General features: G+C 38.4%; 1 protein-coding gene across 1 annotated transcript in view; it reads left to right on the forward strand.

Annotated features, from left to right (window-relative positions):
* Positions 1 to 1,760: 1,760 nt before the first annotated feature.
* The window catches only part of LOC104569121 (ribosomal protein S6 kinase alpha-6), a 33,737-nt gene continuing 11,625 nt past the window's right edge, over positions 1,761 to 23,872 (forward strand). The window contains exons 1-11 of the mRNA XM_088538503.1: positions 1,761 to 1,964; positions 10,512 to 10,571; positions 12,637 to 12,753; positions 14,773 to 14,854; positions 15,612 to 15,692; positions 17,163 to 17,242; positions 19,397 to 19,503; positions 19,784 to 19,821; positions 21,371 to 21,513; positions 22,388 to 22,458; positions 23,492 to 23,580. Coding sequence (XP_088394629.1) covers positions 1,884 to 1,964; positions 10,512 to 10,571; positions 12,637 to 12,753; positions 14,773 to 14,854; positions 15,612 to 15,692; positions 17,163 to 17,242; positions 19,397 to 19,503; positions 19,784 to 19,821; positions 21,371 to 21,513; positions 22,388 to 22,458; positions 23,492 to 23,580 — 949 coding nt within the window. The 5' untranslated portion in view covers positions 1,761 to 1,883. The remainder of the gene's footprint in view (positions 1,965 to 10,511; positions 10,572 to 12,636; positions 12,754 to 14,772; positions 14,855 to 15,611; positions 15,693 to 17,162; positions 17,243 to 19,396; positions 19,504 to 19,783; positions 19,822 to 21,370; positions 21,514 to 22,387; positions 22,459 to 23,491; positions 23,581 to 23,872) is intronic.

Below are 23,872 nucleotides of genomic sequence, written 5' to 3' on the forward strand. Positions count from 1 at the left end.
TTTCTCTCTGAACTCTCCTCAAGTTTATAGTGCTAGGCCTTGGGGATGGAGAACTTGCAAATCTTTTATGATAGGAAGAGTCTCAGTACCATTAAAAAGAGGTCAGGAGCAGGATGATGGCATCCCAAGGCAAGTTTTCCATGCAAGTTCCTGTTGAGCACCCCACCACTTTCAGAGCACAAGTCACCTCGCAGTTAATTTCCTATCTATTTAAATTAAGATTTGCTTCATGACACTCCTCGGGTGCACGCACACGTTTAACCTCACAGAAAAGCCCTGGCCACTTGGATTTTGTGGATAGTCTTCCCGGTGTGCGGGACAGGGAGCAGCCCTGGAAGCTGCTCCTTACTGTCTGTGTTTGCTTAGGGGACCTGCGGATTCCCTTCCTCTCCTATCACTTAATCACGCTAAAAGCCCTGCATGTGCACGACGCACGATGCCACTACAACAAAAATAATGTTTACCCAGCCTACACATTTTTATATTTAGTACTTAAATTGATTTGCTCTTAATACTAAGTCCTGGTGACTCTGGTCTTTTATACTTTGTAATTTCATGAAGGAAGCACGTTCCTGATGCACATTCCTTCTTTCAGTCCAAACCTCTGTCTCCCATGGCTGAGATACAGACCTGTGAAAACAGGTTTAACATGGAAATACGGACACACAAAGATACGTTCACAAGAGGCTCTTCATTATCATTACAATATATTGATAATGGTTAGCTTTGTGGGACAGGCTGCTCTAATTTAATCAAGGTCTACAGCACCACAGCATCTTATGCCGTGCACTTGTTTATACAATGCTTGGGTTTGGGGTGAAAAGCCATCAGAAAGGCAAAGGCAGTGTGGACTGCGCAGTGCACCAGCTTGTGCCTTGGTCAGGCTAATTTCATCAAAATTATTTGGTCGTTAAGAATGGTTGGAGACTTCCTTTGCTGCTGTTATATATACAGCACAGTGCTTATTAAAAAGCCATTTGGAATATCTAACTAAAACCCTCGGTACCATCGAGGTACCCTTTCTCTCCTTAAAAATTCTTAATTTTCACACCGTTCTCTATCCTTTTCCTGCTTTTAAGATCAGAGAGTGATGGAGAAGATCACTTGTTTCATCCATGGTCTTCCCTATGCCCCTTCTGGTTTGGAAAACGAGCCGAGGAGGAACCTGCCTTTTCCCTTTCTCACTGCCCATCTTTTTTTTTTATCTTAAAACCTCAGAACTCGGGATCACCTCTGAACTTTGAAAACCCCCTTTTCTTTATTTAATACGCTCGCGCCGCTCCTCTAGGCCGGATTTCCTCCGCTCCAGGCTGTGGCCGCTGGCCCTGACAGGCCGGGCGGGTGCGACCGTTATGGAGGGGGCGGGAGGGGGACACACACACACGACGCTGTCGCCGCGGCCCTTCGTGGGGCAGCGCGGGGGCCGCCTCCTCCCGCGCGGACAGGCCGAGGCGCGGGGCCACGCGCGGCTCCCTCAGCGCTTCCCGCCTTCTCGCTCCCCACGCACCGGCCCCGCGTGGGGGCGGGGGGGGAGGCTCCAAGGGGCCTGGCGTCACCGGCCCCGCCCCCTCCCCATGCAGGGGATTCTCCGTCCCGCGCTGACGTCACCGCCGCGCCGGGCGGGCGCCGCCCCCTCGCCGGCCGCCATGTTGGGGGGTGTGTGAGGGGCAGCGCAGCGCGGAGCCGCCGCCGGCCGGTACCAGCGGCCGCCGCTGCCCCCGCTCCCGCTGCTCTCTATGGGCTGCGGCCGCGGAGCCGCCGCGGAGCCCGCCCGCTTCTTCCTCCTCTTCCTCCTCCTCCTCCTTCTCTGAGCGCCTCCGGCCGCCGCGGGGCATGTGCCGCGGGCGGCGGCGGCTCCGCGGCTGAGCGGCGCGGCGCGGGCCATGGTGCCGTTCGCGCCGCTGGAGGACGCGGAGGAGCCGGCGCCGTGCCACAAAATGGAGCTGTACGTGAGCGGCGGCGAGGTGAGTGCGGGGCCGCGCCGGGGGCTCCCTGCGGGCACCTGCCGCCTTCCTCCTTCCTTCCCTCCTCCTCCTCCTCCTCGTCGTGGGGCGCCCCCGCGCCGCGTGGCTCTGCCCGCGCGGGGCTCCGCAACGCCCCCGGCCGCGCCGAGGGGAGCGGAGCGCGGCGGCGCCGCCCCCGGGCCCGGCTCCCCGCTCCCGCCGCGGCGGGGCGAGCGGCCGCACACCGGCCCTGGCCCCGTCCCCCGGCACCGGCGAGCGCCGCTGCGGAGCGGGAGGAAAATAACGCGTGGGAAGTCACGGGCGGCCAACTTGGCCGGGGGGAGCAACGCGCTGGAGCTGCAGGCACCGTCTCTGGATATCCCCCGGGAGACCCTCTCGCTGCCTCCCCTAAAAACTTCCGCTAACTTTGGCTTTTCTCCTCAAAATCCGCTAATCCGGCTGTCCCTAGGAGAGGTTGCAATGTTCCTCGTCGAGTAGCTCCAATAATTGCGGTGCAGGCAGGCAGCCAGCAGAAGGACAGGGGTGCGTGTGTGAGTGGGGCTTGGGTCCTCCAACATTTAGAAAAAAAAACAGGTAACTTGGTGCACATCTCCAAGGGATTGCTCAGCTCCCGTAATAGATATGCGTCCCTGAGCGTCTGCCAGGTGTTATTTTGGGGGAGAGGGGGAGATAAAACTGGTTATGCTCTAATATGGCACGTATCAGCACAATATATTACATTACGCTGAAGTATTACAACTTCTGCACTTTCGAGTCGGGCGTTTAGGATGACGTATATGGCATCATCAGTTATGACAAATACAGGATGGCACCTAGGTGTATTGGAGCCATGAGAGATGTTATCTAAATAAAGCTGCTCAAAACTGGTCAGACTTGCTTTCTACGATGCGTTAGGTTTTCCTTATCATAAGTGAAAGGGTCTTTGGCAAATTTGTCTAAGTACAAAGTGCCTAAAATGGGCCTGGCTTAAAGTTATGGGAAGAACGAAGGAATTTCCATTAGAGGATCGTGGTGAAATTACTTTTTCAGATAATATCCATTTATACATATACAGTAATTTGCAACAGGAATAAACCCAGAGGGAGTTTTTAAATCTCTCTGTTGCTGTGTCTACAAAGTGCCATTTCCAAGCACTGTAATTACTGGACATGCACTTCTGCACCATGGCTGCTACACTTTTAGTCTGACAATCTAATACTTAACCGCAGTCTGCCTACTTTAATGCTAGAAAAATCCTAATGGTGCTAGTGAAGCTACAGGTAAGGGTTAAAAGTCAGCACAGGTATTAGAGGTTAGTGTTAATGTTACAGTTTGCCACAGCAATGCTGTAGTCAAGGTACGAAGCTCTCTGAATGTTTCGGAAGACTTACCTGGCACCATTCATGACTTCTTAAAGAATAATGTGATGTGTTGGTGTTAAAAGTTGTGTTGTCAAAATGTAAACTCTCATTATTTTTGCACTTCCCTCTGTTTTGCAGTAGTTTTTTTGGCTTCTGCCAAGGCTGTTATTACTTTTGGGGGACTGTAACTGTGCCACCCTTATCTACAGTCTTTACCTTAGATGGTGGTTGGAGAGAGAGGACCTCTGTTAGGTCCAAACTGCAAATCTCACCCACATAGTTCCTTTGGTTGACTTCTGTGTTGTTTAAGTCATCTTGAAATACTTCCCCGGGTTAGGGGAAGTAATCCAGGCTTCCCAGTCCAAGTTCTGCCCATCTTGCCAACAGCGAATGACGATGGATGTCTAACTGAAACAGCTCTGTGTTTGTAACATGTGAAGGCAGCTCTTTGTGACATGGAAATTATGTTTTCCTCGAGTTTGCACATGAACGACTTACTTGACAGTCTTTGTGTTTAATTGTTTTGTTTGTGCTCTAATTAAAGTGAGGCATGACATTTGTTACATCCACAGTGCGTTTCGGCTAGCAGTGTTCAAGACTTCATTTATACCAAAAACATCTCCAAGTTGCATATGAAGTTCATATATTACATTAGCAAGTACTTATTACTGTTGTAACAAATTTATATTAAAGGGATCTTGGGGATATGTAGTATTTTTGGCTTGCTTGGAAGTTTCCCTTCACTTGGTTATTGGCATTTAGCAGTGGTTCATTTTTTGTTAAAAATGAGTGTTTGGTTTAGATTCCTCATTTAAAGTTTCTAGAATGAATTGTATCTTATAATACTTAAAGCAACCTTATATTTGCAATCCAATATGTCTAGGTGACCTTGACCTTTGCAGCTACAGAGAGTCAATAATATTGCTGAAATAGTCATCCTGCATCTTGAAGGCTAAATTACTTGCGCTTATTAGTGCTCTTGTCCATTAATTTTATCACTGGAGGTAAATGTTAAGAAATTATTCTCTCTGGGGAATCTGCCTGTTGACTAAATTTAGAATTAGATTATTAAAAATAAGTGCATTTCCAATGAAGTAGCACTTGTGTCAAATTGATGAACTGAAAACAGTTGGCAAGAGAAGAACATGATCTTGAAGACAGGGAACAAATTTTCATGCTTCAAGGCATAAAAACAACACTAACTTTTGGAAGAAGTTTAGGATTTAATTATTTTACATTTGTTCATGTTGAGTTTCTTTGGAGTGCTGGGAATTAAATTCTTGGCTGTACACTGTCTAGTTCTCAGCTGGTTAGGGATTCTTATAGCCCTAAAACCAAAATGTCACTTGTGAAACAAATTTTGTGACTCTTAGAATTCCTTAAATATAGGTAGGAAGAGTCTGTGTCATGCAGTTTAAGCTTCAGATGTTGAGTGAACTTCTTTCCTCCTAAATGTAGGATGCATAAGTATTTTCATGGTAATAAAAATAGATGCAGCAAGGGTGTTGCTTATAAATAACTGTAGTAGATCATTAAAATGTGACTACAATCTACAAAGGAACAGGAAAGCAGATTTTAACACTTTATTGACCAAGCTGAATCAAATGCAAAAATACTTGAACTGAATAGATTACAGGAACTTTGGAATTTTCAGCCTAGGAGTTGAGAGAAAAACTGAAACTTAACTTTTCTTATTCCTTCTGAAGTTTCTAGAGATAAAGGGAAGCAAAGGGACAGGAGTGAGGGGGAAATTACTGAGAACATATGAATAGCCTTTATTTAAAGGTAGTAATATTTTTAATAGTAGTAGTGTTGTATGCCTTTAAAATGGAAATATATTTGATAATTAAAACATATGCTGCTTGCTACTTATGAGGATTGTGAAATGCATACCTGCAATCTCTTACTTATAAAATAAATACATACTTAAATAAATAGTTGCTTCATAGGCTGCAATTGACAGGGAAATAACAGGACCAGGGTAACAGAGTGACTAGAAATTATCCGGTTATAAAACTTGACCATGTTCGAAGCAGCTGCCTTAAAGGTAAGCTCATGAGTAGAACCTTGCTACTGTTGTACATATCAATCGGTTTTTCATGTCCATGCAAATAAATGCAGCTCTTATTTTCGCCAGTGTTTGTAGTCCTTCTTCTTAAGCATGTTTTGCTCCTGGTCCTTCAAAGGCCACTGAGTTTTTGTCATAGTTGCATAAGGTCTTTGTGAGTAATTGCTGGCAGTGACGTGAATGACTCAGCTACCTTTTTTTTTTTCCCTTTTTTTTTTTTTTATCTCTGAACATCCCTCAGTTAGGTGCTGTTGTGTTGCAAAAAAACAAGTAATAGTAGTTGCATGTAACTTGAGAATTAAGTGCCCTCAGCTATTGCAACAACGTGCAGGTTTCATAAAGACTTATGAAAAACAGCTCTCTTAAAAGACGAAAAAAAATAAGCACATTAATACTCTTAAACAGAAAACAATGAGTGTCTTTATGCACTGAAAAGTGCTGCAATGTAATAATAGTTGCGTTTTGGCATGCTGGTTTTGAAGGTGGTTTTAGAAATCTGCTGTGGAGATCTGAATCTCTAAAAGGACTGACAGTGACAGGTCTGTTTGTCATAGCCAACCTGAGTGCCTGCAGGAAAGCTCCAGAGAAACTTCACAGTAACTCTAAGTAGAAGCTTGTTATGATTTATCAGCTCACAGTACGTAGATGTTCCCTGTTCACATGGATGTAATTCTTCATTACGTTAAGAATGAATCTTGAAATACACTGTTTTTATAAATTTTGGATCTTACTCTTTTCCAATATACTTGTAAATGCCATTAAACCCACTCTCTGGAGTGCTGTTTTATACACTTATGTTATGGAACCACAGTTTGCTCCCAGATTGTGAGTAGTGGGGGGGAAAAAAAAGAAATCAAGTCCTTTATTAACTCAGTGATCTCAGTGTTTATGGCTAGCTTTATGTCTTCTTACAGCTTTAACTACTGAGATGTGTGCAGCTCTCCCTTAATCTCTGATGATGGAAGGGATCTAACTGCCCTTTTGAACACAAGTGGAAAACGTCCTTATTGCAAAGGTTTCAGAGCGCTGGAGCAGGTTGCCCAGCGAGGCTGAGGAGTCTCCATCCTTGGAGATGCTCAAACCCTGTCCAGACAGTTTTGTCTGTCTGTCCCAGCACAGGGTGCTGGGAGCCTGTGCTCCATGACCCTGCTTGAGCAGGGGGGCTGAGTTAGGTGATCTCCAGAGGTCCCTTTCAACCCCAGCTTTAGTTGATAGATCGCAGTGTCTTGTCACCCTAAGAACACTGCTTTATCGCTCACCTCGGGTTGTGCTATGTGAGATTGTTCCTTCCTGAAAGCAGCCTGGCCCAGGTAACCCAGCGTTGGACCAACTCGGGCACCTGTGTGCAGTAACAGTAGCTATAGTTCAAAAGAATTATCTGTTGTATGAGATCATGGGTATTTTATAACAAGAACAAATTCCTTTAAGCTTCAGTTATGCTTACAGCAACTTGTAGGCATTGTTTAAAAATAATAAATGCCCTCGCCTGTTTGTGCACAGAAAACAAAACTTTCTCAAGCAAATATGAGGAAATAAGATTGAGTAGGCTGATATACTGCTAACTGAATTAATAATGCAAACTCTCTACAGATACAGCTTGAAACAAGTGAGGAACAACTTGAATTTTTCTAATGATTATTTTTTTCAAAGTAGTTTCTCTAAGTCTTATCAAAATAATTGGAGTTTCTAATAATGAACGACTCTTAAGACCTTTGCTGTTTTTCTTGTGATTGGGCATTTGACCGTTTGCTCATCTCCTTTGACCCACTGAACAATGAGGCATTTACCAAGTAAACAATTGAAACATCCTTAATGTTTTATTTAAAAAAAGGAGCCTCTAATCTTTAGTAATACTGGGATTCCTCTGTTTTGTCATTAGAGGGAAAAACATGCCCAAGGTAATATGGTAGAATCTCAGCCAGTCATGGGATCCATTGCAGCCACAGCAGCAAGTTTAAATTAGAAGGCAGGTTGCACCCTGTAACCTCAGAGGCAGTTGGGCACTGAAGGACTGGGTCTTTTCACCGGCACCTGTGGAAAAGTAAGGGGTTTTGTTCGTATGCTTGCTGGTTTGTCTTTGCCTTTTAGCTTCTATTCTTGCATATTTTATTTAGTATTTTCTGCTAATTTTTACTGATCAACAGTGTGGAATATTACCTTCCCAAATTTTATTTGGAAAATGTTGATACCACTTTTCTAAATGTCTCGGTTTTACTAAACTTTTACTATGAACTGAAAACTCTAAGTATTGGAAGTATTGAACAACTAGGTGGTTTGAGGATGAAAAAATCTTTCAGAATAATGGTACTCACCTTCTTTCACCTGCTTACTGTAAAGAAATGTGTGTGTGTTATCTAATTCTCAAAGATAAATTTAATTTGTGTGTTCGTAGGTATCTAGTGAGATATTACTTAGAGGTTAAAATAGTTTTGTTCTAAATATATATTTGTGCTTAAATGTTTGAATAAATCCCTAAAAGGGGTTCTGATCATCTGCAGAAGCACAATTCTGTATTTGCTTTCAATAAAGGTAGAATTTAAATAAGAATTTTGATGTTGTGTAATATATGAATGGACACTTTCAGTTACTAAAACCTAGCCAATATAAGTAACTATAAAAAATATAATGACTTGACTTTTGAAATTGACATTTTTTAACTGAATAATTAACAAGTTTGTGGTTTCTTTAGAACTACTAGATTTTGGCTTTCAGTTCGATGATTTATTTAGCAAATGGCAATTAGGGTTCACAAATCAATGAGCTAAAGTATAGTCTCACATGACAGAAGATAAAAGTAGATTTACACACTTGAATACAAAATTTATTGGGCCAAAAGTTGGCAGACATCCCAGTTTTGTTATTGTGGAAAGACTGGACAGTAAAAAAAAAAAAAAAAAAAAAAAAAAAAAAGGCATTATTGAAGGGGAAAAGTATATGATAGGAAATTGCTAATTAAGATAACATTTGATTACCTGCCATAAAAAAAATCCAATATTTACTATATGTGAATCACTAGAAAGCTAAAAGTGTGCGTGTATTGTGCGCTGGGAAAGTGGGTAGATCAAATAACGTGCTGGGCTTTGGGTCAAAATCCCATTCAGGCAGCGACACTTTCTGTATCCGACTGCCTGGAGTTAAACTACTGTTTTCAGTGTATTTGCAGTTCTACTGGCTGGTGTATATAGCTTTAAGGTCTTAACTTTAAATAACAAAGATTGGAGTATGTTGACTATATTTGAAAGAGAAAAAAATAAACATTGAGTTCAAATTATTGCTGTGTGTGTCTGGTGAAGTCTATGAGAGAAGAACTGTATGCTGTTTCTGACCATCCAGAGTGGAAAGGCTTTTCCTTACCAGTTCCAGGCAGGTTTTATGAACTAACTTCGGTGGTCTCTGCATTGATTCTCACCTGGATGTCATCTAGGAATATTGTGGAAGAGATCCATGTGGCAGTGAGCTGTTGGAAATGAGGTTGGAGTTTGTTTGGTCTGAGCTTTGGGGTTATAACGACTTGATGCATTCAGTTAGCTGATAAGCATAATTGTACGTTTTTTCCCCTTTCGGGTATCTAATTTGGCAAAGCTTTGTTGAAAAAGCCTCAATGTAGTATATCGGTTTCTGTAGTGTATGTAAAGTTTCAAAACCTTTGTTAATGGGCTAATGACTGGAGGGGCTTGAGAAAGTAGGGAATAAATAAAAACTTAAAGCAGTGAAAGCAATCCAATGCTGTACTGCTTTCTGTTTTTTCAAATTAAGTAATAGTCCAAAAATAAGCGCTAGTATCTTGATAAAACTTGGAGCTGTAGTTTTACTTTTTTAAAATAAGTTTATTAATCTAAGACTTGAGCTCTCCAGATTTATTTGAAATCAAGAGTTCTTTCAGAAGAAGCAGAGCAGGTGGTAGAGGTTTTGCCTGGGTGATGCAATCGCTGTGTCCTAAACCTGTCCCTACTGCCCTACCAGTTTGTCAAGTGTGTGTGTGTGGTGGTGCTTTTACTTATTTTTTTAATAGGGCCTGTGTGGCCTTTCAGGATTCTTTATAGTCCCGTGTTTTACCGGTCTGCATACTGATAATCATCACATTCCATCTTTGAATATGTTAGACTGTGTGTTTTGAGTCAAAGGAAGCAATGTTATTACCTGATTACAGAACTTCTTGCTTGAACTTCTGTGTAATTTTGAGGAAGCTCAAATAACTTTTTTTTTTTTCTTTTCCTGATGGTATTTTTATATAATATTTTCTTGTAGGGTTCTGTGCCACATGAAGGTAGAGCTACTGAGCAGTTGACATATAAATAAATTAGCAGTTATCTCTGGTAAAATCCTTAATTGCCTTCACCCATTTTATCAGATATTTCCAGTTTTAATTAATACTTAGCATGTTGAAACAGAACATGACCTTTTCATTTCTGTATGTTTAAAGTCTCAATTGTTAGACTGCATTGAATTATTATGTAAGGAGAGATTGAATTTACCTTTATAAATTAAGATTTTTTTTAAAAAAAATCTGACTTTGGCTTTATTTTTTTTACTCTTGGTTGAAGTGGGGCTGGGAAAGGCAACTGCTTGTGAGTTGGTAAGTGATATTCTTAACTAAGAAGGTGGCATGTGTTTGCTTCTGTCCAGGTGCAAATAATACTCAAAGGAAATGGGTAACTCATTCCTAAATGCTTTCTTATATACAGAGTACTCTGGGCTGTATGTGTTCTCCTTCCCTTGTACTTCTCCCCGCCTCACCCTAGAATCTTTTCTCCTTAAACTTCAAATTAATTTTCAACAGCAGAATTTAGGTTTTCAGAGACGTCTGCAACATTGACTTTGTAAACGAAGCATTTGTGTTAGTGACTTCCTTTATGAATTGTACCTGTAGCTCCTAGAGGAAGTATTTTAAATTAATTCAAATTAAGTAACACCACGGAACAGCCTTTGCAAAGGGGTGTATCAAGTGAAGTAGTATTTTGTTGTTGTTTGAAACTGAAATTTTAAAAATAGAACAGCAAAACTCCTTTATTTCATTTATGTGCTTTATAATGTATTTCTATCAAATGATGAACTTTTGCACCTGTTTGAAACTGGCCTGAAGGTTGCTGTTTTTCTTTTCTTTTTTTTTTTTTTTCTCTTCTGCATTCCCTTCTCCAGCTGAATGGCCTTAAAATGGCAGATGAGCCTATGGAAGAAGGCGAACCATATTCCTACCATGTAAGTACCCTTGATATGTGCTGACATTAGTGGCTCATTAGTGTGATTGCAGATTAAAGATGAGCAACGGGTTGCGTATCGGTCTTTCACTGTGCCCGAGCCAAAAGGTTGTTGCAGAGTTTGTCGGGTGCTAGGATGGATAAACCAGTCAAGTTGAAACTTAGAAAGGTGGCAAAAAGCCCAAACCAATTGTGGCATTTTTCCCAGTGCTCCCTTGGCTTAACCTGCTGGGAAAAAGGTGCCTCTTTTGCAAGGCAACTTGTTGAGAGCTTTTACCTGAGCCCTGGAAAAGAGCTGCTGCCCAACAGGTATCCAAACTTGCAATTCTTGGAAGCTCAACAAGAAATAAAAATGAAGCTCACTATATATATACACATATATATATACACACTATATTTATATCTCCATTCAGCTCTTCCTGTTCATTCCTTGTTGATGATCCTGACATCTTTTTATACTTCAGTCATGGCAATTTCAAGCACTTTAATGGTAGTTAAGTCAGTGCAGTTACATAAACATCTTTTATAAAGCTAAAAGTTATTATAAAAAACCCTCATTTAATACATATCTCAAGTTATTCTTTATTAGCATGGAAAACACTTTTCTCTTTAGTTCACATTTAGAAATACTCTATCAGTCTCCACAGCAACCAGATGTGATGTCACAAGCTAATGATTCAAGGTGGTTGATAAACAAAAGAGCAGATAACTCTTAAAGATCTCCTCTCATGCAGAGGTGCACAGTGTTAAAGAATGTAAATTAAAATATTCAAGTAAAAAGACCGCTCAATAGAGTATTCACCTTTTTCTACAGATAAGATTATAGTACAACTCGGTGTGTAAGAGGGGAGTTTCTGCTGTCTGTCACCAAGTAACTTGCAATGCTAGTACTTTCACCTGTCTTCCAAGTTTTTTTAAAAAAAAAAAAAAAAAAAAAGATAGGTGTGTCTTGCATATAACATAGGTAGATGAAATTAAACCGGAATGTAGACCATGTATCATTAGTGTGTCAGCTATTTTTTTCCTGAATGAAAGCAAAATAAAGTAGCTTTAAGGTGAAGAGCTAAGGAGAAGACAGTTAGTGCTGACCTGGATTCCCTAAAGACATGGAAGGTAGTGCAATTTGGGCAGAATTTTCAGCTGTCATTGGATTATATTCACTCTGCACAAGAAATTGATGTTTTCTGTAAGGCAGAAGGATTACCTTCCTGTCCCCCATTCAAGCTCAGGTTGCTGTTGTTGGCCTTAACATGTAAGGATTCTTGTTTCAACATCTTGGTTATTTTGCTTACCAGAAGTTTCTTTCATACCCCTTAAATTTAATAGAGCTGCAATATATGGTCTAATTTGTTTTCATCATGGATGTTTGTGCTTTCATAATAGCTGCTGTGCCCCATCTTGCAAGAGTCACAGGCAAAAATCAGCAGAACCCTAAATCTTTCCTGCCTTAGCATAGCACTGTCCTTCATGAGGAAGGACTTTGAACTGGATCGTCCTTCCCTGAGTGCTGTAACTCAGATGAAGGAAATCTTGAGGTTCTTAAGATGACTCACGTATCTTCACATGATGCACGTTCCTTTAGCTACGACAGCGAATGACCATATTTATTACTTGCTGCTGTCAAAAGCAATAATTAATTAAAATGACGAAATTTGGTTAAGCTTTCATTAAGAATAGTTTGAGGAAGGGAAAGATGAGGAAAGCCGTCCCTGGGAAAACTGAAGGCACGTGAAATAAAGGTGGAGCATGAAAGAGTATCTGGGGCTTAGTTTTAAAATCTGAGTTTATTCCTTTCATACAAGAAAACTCATGCCTATTTTTAGTTGTGGGATTTATAGCAAAAGGAAGTGAGCTTTATTCAGCTGGATGAGACTTTGAATTCAGTTTTGAATTTTTAGACATGCAGCTATTTCGAAGCATGGAAAATGGTTTTAGTTTGTACAGCTTTTTGGAGGCCTCACTACCATTTCAGGTATTTTATTTAAAAGAATAAAAAATGTGTAAGAGGATTAATTTGGGACTCTCTTTTTTTTTTTTTTTCTCCTCTTTTAAAATAATCCTAATAGGATGAGGGAAGTGTGAAAGAAATTCCTATTACCCATCATGTGAAAGAAGGATGTGAGAAAGCAGATCCAGCACAGTTTGAATTACTTAAGGTTCTTGGTCAGGGATCATTTGGAAAGGTAAGATACAAACTTTTTTTCATCTTGTGTCCAAAATAGTCTTCCATCTTTTTTAGATGGATGCTTGGGAGCCACCAGTTGTGTAATGAACATGGATAAACACTTCAGGAGATTGTGGCTTCTCTATTTCTCTTTTAATTATTGTATTTGACACAGTATGAATATTTGACTACTTTTCCAGTATATGGAAACAGTGCTGATGTAGGTACAGTGGAATGATTGTGGTAGCTTCATCTTATCCAAAGTGACAGTAAATAATCTGGGAAATACATTTCAGTGTTTTAATTTCTTGTATTCAGAAGATTGCCTGCAGCTAAAGACATTAAGCGAAAAATTACTTGAATAGGTTATAGAAGATAAGTGACTTTTCTGTTGTCATAAGTACATTTTTTGCAATGCTACTTCTTGTTACACTTCAGAAGTGAAATTAACAATGAAATGTCTCGCATATGGTTTTGAAACACTAATTAAAATATTAATCATAACATATAACTAGCTAATTATTTTTTAAAACATCCTAGGTCAATCTTGCAACATCTATAAAATAGTTCCTTCTTTGGAAATATACATAAAGCTGATTGTCTGGTCTGTTCTTCTGGTTTGCTCTTTCTTATGGCAGGAGAAAACCTGTGCAAACCTGTGCACCAGAGCTACGGCACTTCTAAACAGAGCTGAATTTATATAATATTTCCTCTTTTCTATTTTAAAGAGCAAACAAGCAAAACAGATTAATAGCTGTTTCCTTCGCCATGTCTGTTTGCTCTCTCCAGCTCACATTTCCAGGGATGTCCCTTTGGGGTTTTTGCAAACACATTATTTGTTTGCTGTGACCCAGCAGTTCTACAGCCCCTCTCTCCCCGTTTATACCTCACTCCTGTGGAGCAGTGTTAAAGCTCCAGTGCGTTAGCTGAGCTCCTTTGGTAATGTTCTGGGCTTAGTCTGCTCAAGACGGGTTTAGATTAGCCACCACCCACCCTGGCATCGCTGCCACGTGCAGGTTTACAGAGACTTTGACTGAAACTTAAATACATGCTGCTTGATGCTGGGTTTTGGTGGCAGCTTTTTACGTCCTAGCTAGAATTCATAATGTGTGTGTGAATGCCTAGCACTGTTGCAAGCTGCTAGTTGTTATGCATTAAAATATTTGCCAGTGCTTGCTACCTTTTAATTCCTCAGTGCGAATGATTACCAGTATATTAATCAGCATATTTTCTTAATTTGTGGTGCTTGAGTTCTTCCCTTTGTGATAACAGGGGAGCAGGGTTGTAGATAAGTCATTTGGAAAAACTTCAAAAACAAAACGATTGATAACGACAAAGCTTTTTTTTTTTTTTTTTTTCTCCCTAGCCCCATACATTAGTGGCAGTGCATGAAGTTCTAATTTAGAATGCAAAAAGCTTTTGATTTAATAAATATACATATATTTTAATAATATATCCATTATATATATTTATGTGTGTATATTTCTAAGGAGGCATATATAAATCTAGCTCTAATGAAAATTGAATAAAAATAAGATCCAAGACCATTACAAATAATTCCTGTCATTCTCTGTGCTTGTAAATATTTACCACAAAAACCTTTCGTAGTAATTGCTCTCCTAATAACAATTTAGGAAGAGAAATGCATCGAGTTTTGTGAAATGAAGGCTTTCTAATTTAGAATATTAGTCAGCGGCGATGTGCGTGTTCATACCGCGTTAATCTCTAATGCTCCACTTTTTCGTGTCAGATCATGCGCTGTGTGTGTTTGAAAACTCTTCTGGAAAGAAAAGAGTAGGGAAACCTGTTGGGGTTGCTGTTCCAGAGGGGAAAAGGTACCTTGACCTTAGATGCAGAGGTTTCCTTGCTCCTGTCTCGCCACTCCTGCAGAATTCATTAGTGTAACCTGTTGTGTGTCTCAAACTCAGAGGTTTGCTAGTATGAGCACTAACCCCCGGGCAGTTTGGTCAGGTGGTTTCGGTGTTCACATAGAATACTTTCAGCAGGACAGATTGAAATGTGGCATTTATATTCCTAGGTCTTCCTCGTAAGGAAAATAATTGGGCCTGATGCTGGACAACTTTATGCAATGAAAGTTTTGAAAAAAGCTTCTTTAAAAGGTATGAGTATCTTATTAAGTAGCACTTAAAAAAAAGCTTTTCAGTGGCTTGTGAATCTCTTAAACTTTTTAAAAAGTATCTATCTTACATCTCATTTCGCAATGGCTACATAGTTTTTCATTGATGCCAGATTTTTTTTTAGACTAAATTGTAACTTTGTATTTGATTTTTTGTTTGTTTGTTTTAAACTGGCCAGGTAGCTTTAATTATGTGATAAAGTATGCTCTTTCAAAGTTGAAAATTGCATTATTGAATTCTGTTTAGCTTTTTTCTTCATACTAGAGCAAATTAGGTTCATTAACAATTTCCCTTCTATCTTTGTTAGGTTAGGGCACTGTAGTCGTTGCAATGCAGAACTTTTCACTCTTGTTGTGGGAGCCCTATCAAGCAGCAAACCTGTGGTTCCAGCTTCTGGAAGGCCCTTTAATGCAGGCAACTCCACTGTGTAAAAACATGAAACGTTCCTAGATAGTGAGGAAAAAGTGATCTTAAATATGTAAAATAGTATTTTACTTTTTTACTTTTCAGTCTTTTAAAAAGGTTAGTTTAAAATGGTTTGTTAAAAATGAAGACAAACCTGGAGTAGGTGAGGAATAAAATATAATTTTGTTGCCTAAAAACAGATTTTGTGGGAGAAAGGAAATGAGTAGTAGAGAAAATAATTATTTGAATAGTTGAAGCTTTCTGTATTTTTCAACTGCATTTGTATTATACCTAATAACATTTTTTAATAATAGTCTTATTTCTTTTTTCTCAGTTCGAGATAGAGTTCGTACAAAAATGGAGAGAGATATATTAGTAGAAGTAAATCATCCCTTTATCGTCAAACTGCACTATGGTTGGTATTTATTTTTGCTAAACTTTTTCCCTACTTGAAATTGTTGCTAATCTTATTCTTGATATTGGAGTGGTGTGCATTAAACCGTAGATCTGTGAAGTACAGCTAAGTAAGCTAGTTAATCCAAAGAAGAGTAAGAAGAATAATGCTTGAAGAATAAGAAAACGAGACACGGACAGATATTGCTGTCTTTCAAAATATGACACTAGGCCAGGCTGTTTGGGGAAGTGTTCTGCCATGATGGCAATTGATTACAAAATGTGACTTTTTTTTTTTTTTTTTTAAACTAAAGTCTCACTGCTTTTCTGAAATAGCCTCTGCAGAACTTAGCAGAGCCAGTGTTTTGCTGCCTGAGGCCAACCATTTTTTCCTTTTATAATTGCATGTTAAGATTCTTAGACCACTAGTATATTTGAAACTATTTCATATGGATTCCCTCTATATAGATAGCTTGACCCTTATGTTGTCAACTTGGGAATTTTTCCACTAGGATGCAAATACATATATGGTATTTAGCTGTAAATCTCTAGCAATGTTTTGAAAACCTTTAGGCCCCTGTAATTAGATGGAATTCCAATCAGATCTTCCTTCCAATGCACATGTTAAGTTGGTCATATGAAAGTTTAATTAGCCATGTTCTCGGTGTGCTGGTTACACGACAACTTATTCCTGTGTTTGAAGTATTGTAAAAGCATTTGTGGTTAATATGAAAGCAAGTTCTTCATTAAATGATTTCATGCCCCTATGAAAGTGCCTATGTGGATTCTTTAACGAAAGAGAATGTAAATATTTGATAACTTGTTAGAAGTACAATTCCAAACGGTCTGAAAGCTCTGTGGCACCTTTACCTTGGCTTTTTGGGGTCTGCATGTGTGACTTTTTGTTGTTGAGTTGCAGTCCTTATATTGGCAAACTGCCACATCATTTCTCCAGCCAGATTCTCCATTGATGGATAATTTTAGCATTGGTATCTAGTGACTAGCTCTTTGAGGGATGGCCTTTAACTTTTGCTAATAGCTTCCCCTCTTTAAAATTAATGCCATCAGCTTGAAATATATTGGATTTGCAAAAAATTAATGGACTGACTTCCAACTTTGGGCAAAAATATTCATAGATAAGATACACTGTACTTAAAGATTGTGAGCAAAACTACTTAGAGTTTTCTAGATGTTTTTACTTTTCATTGAGTAAAATCACAATATAATAATTCAGAAGTATCAGGGTCTTTTCTGTTGGCAGAGGAGAAATAGCAATATTTAATAATCTCTTATGACTAAGGTTGTTTTCTGTGAAGAAGCAAGTAATCATTCATAAAATTGAGTAATTCATGTACTTTTGTCACATGCAGCTGAATTATTTCAGTTGCAAAATCAAAGTATTCTATTATACTAAAATACTGAAATTATGAGGCATTCAGCATCTATTTCAGAGATCATTTTTGTCATATAAAACTTTTTCCTTTTTTTTAAGCCTTTCAGACTGAAGGGAAGCTATATTTAATATTGGATTTTCTCAGGGGAGGAGATGTATTCACACGATTATCCAAAGAGGTAAGTACCTAAAATTTTATCTCAGCTCAGTGTTAGACAGGATTTTTCGTTGTATGTTATTTTTGCCAATACGAAATTGTTTTCTATAGCCGTTTCCCCTAATTCTAGTCATAGTCAAGTTTTTAATAACTTAGTGGGACTTTTCTTATGTATTCTAGAATAGTGGGCTACAACGTTAAGCAGTGTCATCAATATATATTGATAAGTAGAGTGTTTCCTTTATAATATCTACATAGATCCATTCTTTTATCTAAAAATGTTGTTGCTTGGAAACCTAGCTGAAATACATTAAGATTTAGCAAAAAAGATGTACGCAAAGCTCATGGTCAGTTTAGGTGATCATAAATGCCCGTATTTACAAGATTTCTACTAGACTGTAAAATTTCATGATGTTATTATACAAGTCTTAACGATTAATCTCACCAAGTGAGAATTTTGATTATTTTAAAGACGTTCTTTCCCCTGTACCTACTCTTGGTATATTGCTGGAACGATTTCATTTCTATTTTTGATTTCTGGGGAGGTAGCTTCAGAGCAGAGAATATGATGCAGCCTATTTATTTTTAAGTGTTTGTCATCAAATACTCATATATGAGGATAAGTATTAACAACTTATAAATAAGTGCTTTTTTCTTCTCTGCCAATGTTTCGTAAAGCTCTATTTTTTAATAGTAATTTTTCCAACTACTTCACCGTAAGAGAGCTTTTAAGTGCTGAATCTAGAATGACCATCTTTATATTTCTAATACATAGAAAAGGACACTTTCTAATATGGCAGAATTGAGTGCGTGACCCCTGTTTGAGATGAAAGAGGTTTAACTCCCCATTACCTGTAAGACATGAACTAGGTTTTCAATTATTTTTGTTTGTATATATCTAATGGTTTCGAAACATTATGTGAGCAAGAGGTCAATTTTTCCTTAGATATCGTATATCTGTAGTAGAAATTTTAGTATAACAAGACATAAGTTAGTTTTAAATGAAGCTCTCATTGTAAAATTGCAGATCACCAGTCATCATCTTTTTGTGATTTGCGTTTTGGTTTTGCAAGGCTAACACTACCCAAGGTTTTATCTTCTCGTACATATAGATAAAAGCAATATCAACTTTGCTCTTGTGAAATTAAGGTGAAACTTTCTGTGCTGTTTCTTTTATGTAACAGCTTTGTTGTTCACACAACACTAATTCTTGTTACTATGGAAATTGGGAATATTTCTTGTTACCAGTAAAACAGAGTACCTATTTATGTGCAGTTCAAAGAACTAATCAGTCTGTTTCTAAATTATTAAGTTCAGTTGCTTTAATTTATAGAGAAGCTTTGTTAGCCATTTACTGTGCAGTTGAGGTGCTTCTTCTCCATGGTCCTGGTGTTTTCAACAAATGAGGAACAAATGTGTGTGTTTTAATTTGGAGTTGCAAAGATTATTAGCTTCTCTGGTAATTTGTGTAATTTGTAGAACCTGACAGGAGCCAAAGCAGTTATAATTTGTATGTATAAAGACTAGAAGCAACCTGTTTAGTATATGGGACAGAAGTTTAGCTCTATAAAGTGTCCTAGATGCAAGATCAGTTAGTTTTTTGCTATTTCAGAGTTTTTTTTGTTTTGCAGTGTGTATGGAGGGGGTGTTTTTTTATTTCCTTTTCCTTTCTTTTCTGAAAAGGGCAGAATGTTTTCCCTCCGTTCTTATTGCTGCTTTTTGTATATTTTTAATTTCACTGTTTCATTCTGTGTCCTTTTTCCACTTAATATTGGTAATGCGAATTCAAAGCTGCAGTCAACCTGGAGACTGCCCCAATAAAAGGAATTATATTATCAAATTTTACAATGCAGTGGAAAGCAGTGGTAGCCCACAGTCTATGTAGGCTATAGTGTTAGAAGGAGCACTGCTGGTGAGCAAGACTAAATATAATTAAATTTATTACCTTGAAGCTTTGTTTGTTTTAAGTGTAAAGGTTAATTCTCTTGTATACTTGATGTTTAGCCCATTCTTGCATATTAGGCATTGTTAGGCAAATTCATGAATTTTGTCAGTGCATAAGGTTCACGTTAAAGTTATTTTTTTAAATCTAGGCAGACAGAAGTATTTTCTTTTAGATTACAGTTTTAAAAACTGAAGACAAGATCAGAAGGTAAATCTATACAGTTCTTATTAGGTTATGTTTACAGAGGAAGATGTGAAATTCTACCTCGCAGAACTGGCCCTTGCTTTGGATCATCTTCACAGCTTGGGAATTGTATACAGGGACCTGAAGCCAGAAAAGTAAAGTAAAATGTATTTTACCACTATTACGTGTACTTTGCTTATTGCTTTGTATTCTCCATTTTAAAGATGTAAAATATATAAATATATATACTTTATTTCTTATTTGTAAGACTACATAAAATAGTTAATTTTTTTAGAAAAATAATGTAATAAGCCAATATTATTATACTTAAGACAACGGATGTATTTTTGTTGGAGAAGATATAAAATATAATAGTGAACTTGAATGTTCTATGTAAACATGTCTTTATTGGTGAATGTGAATTTTAATTTTCAGCATTTTGCTTGATGAAGCAGGACATATCAAGTTAACAGGTACGTAACATTTATTAGCATAGCACTTTAATATTTGTACACAAACTTAAATTTACAAGTGAGATGTGTGGTGATGGTTGGAGTATGAATAACATCTATATTTAGCCGTTCAGAAAGTATTTTATTTCTGTCTTCTAATAAATCCATGTCCCTTCTCATTCAACTGGTTTTATGTATCACTGAGTACTTTTATTGAAGAATATCTTAAGAATCAGTGTAGTCCTTTAGCAGATTCTTCTATCTAAGCAGATTCCTTTGAGGTCAGGTTAGTTCAAGTGACATTTTAGTAACTAAAAACAAATCTACTCCTCAGAACAGAAAGTGGCCTGCATCAAGATGAACTATTAAATGCCTTTTAGATGAAGATCAGTTATTTTTGGTGTTAAAAGCTATTTAAAATCTCACAAACCCTTTGGAATATATGGGCACAACAGTCTTATTGTAAACAACTGATTATTAGCCACGTATTTTCTAACATGGAGTGACCTGGTATTCATTAATTATAAATATTGAAGGTTGTTTTTTTTTTAAGTTGTGAGATTTCTTTGAAAACATAACATATTTAAATCCATATTAAAATATTTGATTTCTAGTTAAAATTCCCTTGGACTTCTTTAGCATCTGAATTGCTTTCCCCTCTTCTTACTTCTATCCCTGGTGTCCTGTAAAAACTTTGCTGATGGGGCATTTTGATTGTCCACAAGTGCTTAAAACGAGGAGAAAATGTAGGAAATGTTGATTAAATAATGTAACTTTTAATTCTGTGTGGTATTTTTTTAATTGAATTCCAGTTGAAATAAAATGAAAGATTAGCTTGGGGGATTTTGTTTTGTTTTTCCCCAACTCTGTTGGTCTTGGAAGTCACTTCTCAAACAGCTTTCTGGATCAGTGAGGAATCCTTAAATTCTCACTTTTGAGAAGTGTGAAGAGCAACCGAGAGGTTTAGTCATTAGAAATACTTTTCATAAAAGGGAACCTCGAGCCTCATCTGGAGAGTCAGGTCGACATCAAGGACCTTCCTGTTCAATAGCCTTGTTTAAATAAGGGGGAGAAAACGTATCCTGAAGATAAAACGAGCAGACACGCAAGACTTTTCTGTACTGAACTTGTGATTCAGGTTGCAGAAGCATGTTGCCTTATGTAACAACTTTATTTTTAGCCTGACTTTACTTATGCATCATTCAGTAATATCAGACCATGCAGATTGTGTTCTCTTTGAAACTCGCTTTCACTTGTATCCATTTTTTGTGCATTAATAAAGTGGGCAGCATGTTCTAGCAAACAGAAAATGAGAACTCTTACATGTAGAATCCCAATATAACGTTTTAACTGTTGAATTGCCTACGTTTTGCCTAGCAGTGTTGCTTGCCTGTCCTCAATTTAATCATTTAGAGGGCTTTGATTAATGATTTAAAGTGGCTCGATACGAGCACATCCCATGTGTCTCGATGTCGGCCACCAGACCCCGTCTCGCGTCGGGCTTGCGGTGCGCGCGCGGCGCCCGTCTCCTCCGTTCTTCACCCGCTCTCTCCTTGTGATGCTCTTGTAGACTTTGGACTCAGCAAAGAATCAGTAGACCAAGAGAAGAAGGCCTATTCCTTCTGCGGTACGGTAGAATACATGGCACCCGAGGTGGTAAACAGGCGAGGCCACAACCAGAGTGCAGACTGGTGGTCCTTTGGTGTGCTCATGGTACTGTATGTTCCCTGCTTCCCTGCTTACAGCACTCACACGTACTCCCTGTGCCCCAAGCGGGTGTTAAATAACCTGCTTAGAATAATTCCAGATTTCATTTAAGCTTTTGGCTCTTGGGCAGAGGGAGGGGAGAAGTAGCTAACTGAGTTGCTGCTGAAATCACAGTTAATGCAAACAAAAGTTACCTTTTACCTGTGTAGCCCTGCAAAGAGTACTCGTTAGTAACTTCAGAGGTTTTATGCGTGAATACATGTACTCTTTAAATATTTTGGGCAGTTGCAATGAAGGAATTTCATAAATAAGTGTGAAACTTGTATATATTTCATGTGGTACTTTGAAAAACAAACAAACAAAAAATCGCAGAAGGCTTAGTTCTTGGTGCAGTTTTAATTGCATTTTTGTAAAAGTAAGCCCATGGGACGCATAGTAAAATAAGTCAGTAATGCCAGTACTCAAACCTTTGCCATTCTCATGCCTTTGCCCTTATGCTGACAGTAAGGACAGCCTAATGGTGTAGACCTGAAGTGTGCACATTGACACTACAATTAAAAGTAGAATATTGTTTGGGAATTGCTTTTTTTCTTGCTGCTTTCCTACAGGACGAAGCTAGGTTATAGAGGTTCTGATTCTGTAATGTAAATGGGTTTTCAAATTTTAGCTGTAAAGTCTTCCTACATCAGCATTACGTTACTTTTGTCATTCCGGGTATCTTGTAATTTATCTGTGAAAACAATTTGATTTGAACTTTTAAAATAATGTCTTAGGAGTTCAGCTTGATGTCAAATGTAGCAATATGAAGGAGTACAGTACGTAACACTTTGAGCAATTGGGGGAAAAAATGTTGATTTAGATTAACATTTGTTCTTTTCAGTTTGAAATGCTTACTGGTACGCTACCGTTTCAAGGTAAAGATCGAAATGAAACTATGAATATGATACTGAAGTAAGTATATTTTCTTGTTTTTTGGAAAATGAGAAATGCAATTTTAAACATGTTTTAAGTTTGTTGTAGCTCCTGTTGTGTGAGCACATTAGGACTAGGATGGAAGCCAAAAAAGGCAAAAAAAGTTCCCCCCACAAATCAGATGTGGATCCAAGATCATGGAAATAGTATAGAATATCACTTGCATTTTATGAGAAAGATATATAATTAAGATTAGAAACAGTACAGTGGATTAGCAAAGCGTTATTTACCACTTTACTGTTTCCTGCTGTTTCAGCATACGTTATTTTGTAAGCGACAATCATGTGTTGCTTTGTGTATGTATTTATGAGCACGTACTTGATGTGCTCACATTTTTCATCTCCAGTTACCTCAGTTACAACATAAGCTGTCTAACAAGACAAACTGGATAAACTGGTGATTAGTAAGTGAAGTTGTTTGGCAAACAGCTGTTGGTCTTGATTTATGCTTAGCTAAAAGTTTCATTTAGACCCCAGGCAGAGCCTTAGGCCTTTCAGTATCTGAGAGGAGATAAGAAAAGCTCTCCTCTTAACTACATAAGACAATCTGAATTTACCATGAATGCAAGTTTATTGTGATATTACCTGTGGAAGACGGTCTAACATTCAGTTCTGCATGTAAATACCTGGATTTAGTGTAATTCTCATAAAATAGATTTGATAAAGTGAAGCAGTTTTATGAGGGCTTAAAGAGCTACTTACTTGAGTAGCTCATTCTTCAGGGGGAGCTTCATGGCCTAGGAAATGTAAGAAGGATTTGCGAATTTAGTGAGTTTCCTCTGAACTTGATTCTGGCAAAAATGTTTTAATTATAATGTACCAGTGTTATGAACTCTGAAAATATATGTATTTTTTAATTTAGAAAATTGCTTATGTATAATGTGAAACTGAAAAGCTAAGAAGTTAAAGCATGTATACTGTCCATGACCTTATTAGATTGAGTTGTACAGCTAAGTTAACATAGACCATTTTGAGCAAGATACATTTTTCTAAATACTTCTGTTTTTCCATAGAGCAAAACTTGGAATGCCTCAGTTCCTCAGCCCGGAGGCACAAAGTCTTCTGAGGATGCTGTTTAAAAGGAACCCATCAAATAGACTAGGTTGGTGTGGTGTTTTTTTTTTTTTTTTTTTTATCTTTGGAATAAAAATGCAATGGCTGAATTTGTATAAAGAAAACACTCCCTGGACACTCTCAAGCCCTGGCATTGGTGGTTATTAAGGTTGTTAAGACTCTGCAGGCCATTTGTTGGTAGCTGAGATCCCGACCTCCCTGCTCCGGCTGACAGTTGCCTGAGTTTGCTGTGCTGGGCTGGCCACAGAGCTCTGCAGTCTTGCTTAAGCTTCAGCAGCTGAAATACTTCTCTAAAGGGGTTTCACAAGGCATTCTTTTTG

The sequence above is a fragment of the Tinamus guttatus genome, unplaced genomic scaffold (assembly GCF_059628265.1).
Source record: "Tinamus guttatus ecotype Peru unplaced genomic scaffold, ASM5962826v1 Tinamus_guttatus_pri_ptg001087l, whole genome shotgun sequence".
NCBI classification, from domain to species: domain Eukaryota; kingdom Metazoa; phylum Chordata; class Aves; order Tinamiformes; family Tinamidae; genus Tinamus; species Tinamus guttatus.